This window comes from Cyphomyrmex costatus, unplaced genomic scaffold, assembly GCF_001594065.2.
Source record: "Cyphomyrmex costatus isolate MS0001 unplaced genomic scaffold, Ccosl1.0 scaffold5, whole genome shotgun sequence".
Lineage (NCBI taxonomy): Eukaryota > Metazoa > Arthropoda > Insecta > Hymenoptera > Formicidae > Cyphomyrmex > Cyphomyrmex costatus.
In genome coordinates this window covers 1,063,383-1,071,368 of record NW_017279267.1, presented here as the reverse complement: position 1 = coordinate 1,071,368, position 7,986 = coordinate 1,063,383, and the positions used below count along the sequence as shown (strand labels likewise).

At 35.0% G+C, this 7,986-nt stretch overlaps 1 protein-coding gene across 1 annotated transcript; it reads right to left on the bottom strand.

Moving 5' to 3' along the window:
* Positions 1-5,936: 5,936 nt before the first annotated feature.
* On the bottom strand, positions 5,937-7,916 carry LOC108778475 (uncharacterized). The gene has a single exon (XM_018545675.1). It carries the CDS (start codon positions 7,062-7,064, stop codon positions 6,672-6,674), a length of 393 nt encoding a protein of 130 aa, XP_018401177.1. The 5' UTR covers positions 7,065-7,916; the 3' UTR covers positions 5,937-6,671.
* Positions 7,917-7,986: the final 70 nt, after the last annotated feature.

Here is a 7,986-nt window from a genome sequence, read left to right as displayed (position 1 = left end):
AAAGTATAGGAGTACGTGGATAATTCAATAAAATACATTCGCACAATATTGGTTCTTTTCGTTTTATTGTACCAAAAAATTGCATCTTGTTCAATCATCGTTAATTCAATATAATATATATATATATTTATATTTGTTATATCTTATTTATAATAAATATTTGTAATAGCGTAATGTTCATTGTTTGTCATTGTTTTATTGTGTTCACGAACCATGAAAACGTAGATTCAGCAAGTTCGTAATCATCGTCATCACGTGCTAACTAGAAAGACGTTCTGTGTGATTGGTCAGATTCGGGAAATCTGTCTGGTAAGACACGCCAGATCGTCGAATTATTTCTGTCTCACCTCCGTTTTCTCTTTTGCTTTTTTTTTCCTTCCAAAAGGCCGGATTATTTGAAAGTAATTCTTTTCTCTCGGCGTTCTTATCGTTCACATAGCTTTCTTCTTCTTTTTTCTAACAGTATACCAGCATTTTACATAGACGATTCATACATTGAAACAATAGGTACCTAAGGAAACTTTACATCTAGCTGTAGTGAGGCGCCCGTTCCCTTAAATTCGTCCTTTAGAATTATTTTTCTAAATCTGTGTATAGCGCGTAAGTCCAAAAATGTATCACTTTTTTATTCTTCCTTAAAGTTGGACCTATATGCTGTTTAAAATTGTTACACAAAACAATCTCAATAGTAATCGTGCGAATTTTTCAGTCGTTATTGCTTATATCAAAAGCTTTCATTTTTCAAAATAATGATTTTTAAATTTGCAGTTAATTGAAAATCTCATATTAAGAATACTATGCAAAATTAAAATTAATTTTTGGAACGTCTCATTTAATCTCGAATCACATTTTTGGACCATATTTTATCTAAATATTTTACTTTATTATTAATCTATCTTGTATTCTGAATTTTAATAGAAAAATGCATCATTTCTGTTTGAATTATTCCAACTCGTTACGACTGCAAATAATTTTCATGAAGCTTTTGACATTATAGTGAACTAAATACCGCGAAATTAAATATACCGTGGTTAAACAGTTTTATCGTACAATATATTACGTTACGTCAATGCAATCATTTTAGAAATTCTGCTCTTTTCAATTCTGTTGTTTTTTTTTTTTCATTTCATCATTGACCAATTCAAGGAAAACGGGTCCTTCACGGAGCCGAAGCACAGCGCAGCTAATTACCATATACCGTAAGAAAATATATGTACCTCTACAGACACCAATAATTCGATCTTCACGATTGTACATGGAACATAGAAACGGTTCCCGAACAAATCCTCCGAACGAGTATTCCGAACTTTATCGTCATCATTATCATCATCACTACGTTAGTTTATGAAGCTTTACTTTGCCAGTGTTAATTATAACGGATATCTCGTCGATTCCCCGTAAACCCTGCAGTACAGCAGTCTTTGTGCCAATTTTTCTTGAGAGCTTTTAGCAGCTAATAACGCGAACACATTACGAGGTGTATTTGCTCTTTTGTTAACATTTTATATTATATTGTTCGGTAAAAATTTCCTGTAGCAGCTCTCCGGTCACGCTCTTCATGATACCGTCGTTAATAAGTATGGCAGTGACTAGGAACCACTGGGGAAAACGTAACGTTACTGCAGAGTTAATGACAATCGTCGTCCACGAGAGAGTTAGTACAACTCCTTAGCATTTTATACGTCGCTACATGTGTTACGTTTGAAAAGAGTCTACCAGCGATATCGAAATCTATTATCGAAAAAATCCGTCTCACTGCGTAAAATCGGTCGATTGAAGGATCACGAGCGTTACTGCGTCCTTCAATCTCCTAATTTCTTCGCAGCACGCACTAAGCAACGTTTTCTCGAAAGTAATTCGCGGTTGTCGTTTTCAAAATTGGTATTTTAGAAGTAATACTTACATTACGATAATCATGATAAAAATATTTGTCCCAATATACTTAAATAAAACTTCTAATAAATTATCCCATAAATTTCGTTTTCAAATTAATTATTCTCCAATCATTTTAATTAGTCTATAACGACTTAATCGTTTTCTAGTACTTTTCTCACATTTGTGTATAATATAATTTCAATGAAAATACTGTATTATCTTTTGTCTCTAATTTTTATTCGAATAATTAAAAAAATTTGCACGCACATAGTGCGGGCCGCCAAGAAACCGTCCCTTCCTTTGTAGTATAGCATTATGCTCTTGCCTGTTCATCTCGCTCAGCCTGTCTATCGCCATATATAGTCAAAATATTAAATCCTTATCATTTCCAGATGCATAAGCGAGCGTAAACTTTTTATTCGAGAGAATATGTCCTCCTCTCACGTCACAAATTGCATTTAATTATATCGTAATTTCGTTTTCTTGCGTTTACAATTCTCTGCTTCTTCGCGACGGAACAGTTCTCACTTTGCGTGATTACGCAAAACTCATCAGGATTATTTATTTTTCGCAGACGCGGTAGAAAATGGCCTCGCTTATCTACATGGAAACGGTTTAGGTACGTTCTCGCACAATCGCTGAATAATATAAAGCAGTAATAACACACGCGAAAGTCTGTCCATTGCGCCGCGAACGTCGACATTGTCCAAAGCAAAGGTAACAAAAATATCACCGAAATTAATATAGCTTCTTTAATATTGTTAATTACATCCCCGGATGTGCTGCAGAATAACAACGTTTAGAATGCATTTAAATTACTAGACTGATAAATATCAGCCATTGTTTTATTCGCGTCTGCTGCGTCGCTCGATTAAGTACTACCGTCCCGTGGCAATGTCGGCGTTCACTATCTATTTTGCAAATATGCACACAGCTAGGTCATTTTTATCGCTGGATCTAAGAGATTAGGACTTATTCGATTTTCGGTTGGATAAGGTAGCAAGAAAGGGATCGCTGTCACGCGATCGAGTTGTAAAACGAATTTGCCAAACTATATCGAAATGCATATTCCGCAAGCGCAATTGCATCGTCGTTGTCGGGCGACTAGTTTCGATCGTACGATCAGGATATAACGATTCATCCACCTTACTATGACTTTGTTAATCAACCATTATTGCAAACGCGTCTGACGCTCGTGCCATTGTCGGCACGTCTGCTAACATCGATGATATATAATTACGAACAGTAGCAAAAATATTGCTGTCTCCCTGTCCTGATTAAAATATCTGAAGGTAGAGAGAATACATTTCCCTCTCAATTATCTAATTCAACGTTTACCTCGCGAGAAAAACATGATGTCAAATCAGGATACGTGCTCCGCCGGCGGAACAGGAATAGCAGTCGTTCATCGTCTTCTTTATTCACGTCACACGCTGGAATCCTGAACAAGTGCCTGCTATTTAAGCGCGTTTAAAGAATATCTTTGATAATGACCGCTCTACCGACTTCCATCTCCCTATTTCGATATTTCAAAGAACGTAGCACGACAGAATTATAATTTCCGTACAATGAAAATCTCGACTGATTCAAGGGTATCTGCTTTTTTCCTCTCTTTTTTGTACGTTGAAGTTACAACTCCGAATATGATTTTCACAAAAGTCGTAGACCATGAACGCCGTATATCGTGGCGTGAAATTAATAGTTTCGTTTGAAACATGTTTGACACTGTATGCTACGTGAATGTGTGTATGTATGTACATATATATATATATATAAACGACATTGTATATATATATATGTATATGTGTTTGATCAAACTGAATCGGGCAAAACGAATCCCTCGCCCTTCGATTACAAATTGTTGACATAAATTTTGGCAAACACGTAGCATCGCTCATCGCCAGCTACTCTCTTTCTCCATATCGGAATTGTCATCCGTAAATATACTTACATCTTCGCGAACAAGATTTACGGTGGGATATTAAGAACACAGATTATGCAAAGAACCAATCGATCACAATAATCATAGTTTCAAATTCTCTCGTTTCAATTCTCTACAGCTTATAATTGATTATCACTATATATAATTAATTATTTGTTTCTTGTGTTATGTAACGACTCCTTTGCATCTTTTAAATGTGTACAAAACTCGGAAAACATTCGACGTATCTTACGGAATTAAAGGAACGACATAAGCAATGCATCTCATTATATCGCGAGACTCTAATCGTTCTGTATGAGACAGGGTGTTCACGATTATAAAAATAATTGAATAATTGATTATCCATTATTTATATGATCACAGAGAGGAAAATTAAATGGCGATGGAACCCGACATAGGATAAAGAACATGCAACTATAGCTATATTATATCATTGCAATACATGTATAAAAATATGCCTTTAGACGTATTATTCAATGTTACAAAAAGGTTTTGAACACAATAGAGGCAATGGATCTTCGCATTATAAAACGAAATATTAGTTAACATTAATCTAAGCATTAATCCGATAATTCAACATCAATTTACACATACATTATAGAAAATTTTTCGTTATAATAATCAGCGCACGCGCGCGCGCGCAAATAGGGAATACTGACAATGAGAAACAATCCCAATAGTCGAAACGGAGACGCGTTAAATTATCAGTTGATAGGAGGAACAAACAACACTTGCAAAAAAAATATAAAAAATGATTATTAAAATTATTCTTCTTCGCTTAGTTAAACAATTCGTTAGTAAAACCATATACATAATAACTAATATAAAGTTATGCGAATATGATCGATAATATATATATATTTATGCGTATAACTAGTCAATAATTCTATATGTTACATATATAATTAGCAACGATGTGAGATCTGAGAGCACGACTTCAAACTCAATCGACACGGTTCCATAGGAAACGCACATTCTACATGATGATTTTTGGTTCTGAATGAACGAAGTCTAAAAGTACAGTGCCGACGAGACATTAGAGACGTGTTAAAGCTACATACTGTGCTAACTTACAAAAATAAAATAGAAAAGACGCGCGTTCTTGTGAGAGATGAGAGATACAGTGTGAATAAAAGAGTAGAATTTTCTTTTTTTTCTTTCCTAAATACAGCTGAGATAATTCTAAGTACTCAGGCTAATAAAGGAATAAACTGTACATTTGTCTTGACGTATATTCAAGTACATATCATACTTTGTTGATTGCACACTGAGTTTCAAAAAGCACTGAAATTATAATAATAACGAAGCCAATAGACAAATATGAAAAATATGACAATGAACAACTGACGGATTTTGAAATACGTCGCTTTACATAATTGCACGAGAAAAAAACATGAGAACATAAAAACGGCATTGCTTCTGGTAAGTTACACGAAAAGTGTACTGATTTCACTTAGTCTCTTAATAGCACTTCTCGAAACAGTAAATACATTGCAGTACACGTCGTCAACGGAATAGATTCGCTGGGAAACAGGCCGTGTCCACGAAAGTTCGTCTTAAATAATAACGTAATAACGTAAAGCGTGAATATTCCTACGTATAAATTATATATCGTTGCATAAAACATAGCGTTCTTTAAAAAAAAAAAAGTAAGCGCAGAACTGTTACATAATACATTAAAAACTTGAGTAAGCTTCATCGGTAGACGAAATAAAAGTTGTGACTGTAAGTGTGTGCGCAACGAAATTGTATAAATATATAGTATATCGACTAAAAAATTGTAACTTTTGTTTTGCTATTTACATTCTGAATTTGATTACTGTAGTTGCTGCATTTACGACCGATGCGCCTATGCAACATTGTTATATGAATTCGGCGTCATATCTGTTTAAAATTCTGAAAATGAACAACCGATTGATCGGTGAAATTTTTCACGCTTTCTTACATATCTGTCTTTTCCGTTGATGTTATACACATTTTTCAATTATAAAGAAATTATTGAAGTCTAATAATCGACATTTATCTCTAATTTCTAAAAACACATTCCATATTAATTTGCAATGTTTCAAGCATAATTAATTTTGTCCAAAAATCCGTCCAAAAAACGCTAAATGCTCGTCGTATTCACTCATATATTCCAATGAAATTTTTTACCAGAGACCCATATAATAAGGCACGCTTTTTTGCCTGAGAAGGCACTGAAATATAATGTTTATACTTACGTACAGCTATAAATCGCATTGCATACATGTAAATCATGCAAAGGAGGGAGATCAATTTGAAACGAGATACTATTGATCGAAGATTATTGTGCACCAAAGTTTGTACAATTTTATATTTTATAAATTTACAGTTTTCCTACACTTTGCCAAACAATTGTTTAATCTACTTGGTTCTTTTTGAAAATTTAAATTCGCTGAATCGTCAATCATAAAAATAAATTTAGTCCTTTCCTCGCGCTTTCCATTCGTGTATTCGAATTCACGTTTTGCTTATTTTAGCGATGATACAACCATAGTTTTTGTTTCTCAAACAGAAATTCCCTGAGTTCTTTGATTTCATTTTCTTTAGTTCTAATATTTGAAATAAACTTAAAACTGCATTAGCGGTTGGAAGTAATGTTAATTAAGTAAAGGTAGTTGTTCTTTCTTTTTCTTTCTATAAACGCAAGGATATTTCCAGTTTCACTTTTAGAAAAGCAAAGCATCTCTCAAACATTGTAACAAACTAATTCAATTTAATATATACGTCCTCCTCTTAATAACAATAATCTATATAATGAAATCTATAATGAGTCGAATAACAATGAGATTAAAATAGTACAAATTGACTTAAAATTTTCCGCGAGCGAATATTAAATCGCGTCCGATCCGTACCCACCGGAATCAACTAAATCTACATTCACTTCCAAGGGATGGACACACGGTGATGATAGTTCTGCAGCTTGCGTCTCTTCCGCACTTTGTCCGCCCGATGCGCACAGTTCGAGACAGGACGTAGAGGTTGCTTGAAACATATTCAGAGTCTCGTTTGCACTCATTCTCCCAGGGTGATTCCACAATCGCGCAGTCTTGGCTAACGGCTCCGTCATCTCAACGTCGTTCGCGTGTGGCCGTTTGTGTAGTAGATTCGATCTTTTTCCCGCGGCCGACGACGAAGTGGCGATCGGTCGCTGATGCGCAGCCCTACGGGGGAAACGTTTGGGAATAGTGATGGCAGGAAAAAGGAAGACGGTGCTAGTACCCATACTCCATCACATTTTTGCGTGTCTCACTGTTGTTTTAAACAAAAGAAACCTAAAACTGACGCGTGACATACGCACCGGTTTTATAATAATATAATCGGGTGAGAAAAAGAAAAGATTGTAGAGACAAACTCTATTTGCTTTTCACTTTTAACTAGGCAATATTTAGCGTATTCTTCAGATAAAAATAAGAAGAATGAATAATTGATAGCGATTTTAAATATAAAAATAATTTTCTAAATAGATGCTAACACAGTCTATAAGATAGCAGCAAAGGAGTCGTTAGTTGGTAGAGAGACGATGCGATCGCATATATGCCAGATTAGTCAATTCGTCGTTAAAATTTTCATGCATCTCTCTGCTGCTTCAACCTCGATCACGTATTTTCGAATAACGACAAACGCATTTACAGGCGCTCGGAAGAAAGAACAAACACAAGGGCGAGAGAGTCTCACAAATCGAGAAAGATGTAATCGCGGCCAAATATATTAGACGTATCCGTCGCACGGTACGTTATTGTTTCGCTGTTCATCATAGAAAAACGCATTATAGATATACGCAGTAGAAATACCGGCTAATCGATGCTAAAGTTGGAGAATATAATTTTGAAAATCGATATTGCGTCGATCAATGAATAACCCGTAAATACCAACGATGTCCTCTCTCTCTTTGTCTTTCCATTAAATATCTTGCTTTTTCTCTTCTTCGCACTGAAAAGTAAGAGCATCGATTCTCGAGACGTTTACAAAGAATGTAAATTTCATTTTTGCCAACGTCTCGTTCATTAAATGAGCACGTTATAATCATCATCATCATCGTCGTCGTCATGAATATGACAATTATACGCAGCAAATAATTAATGAATTAATTCAAACAAGAGCTTGGACGACCGTGAGAAACATCGCTGTCGTGATAGAAAACGCCC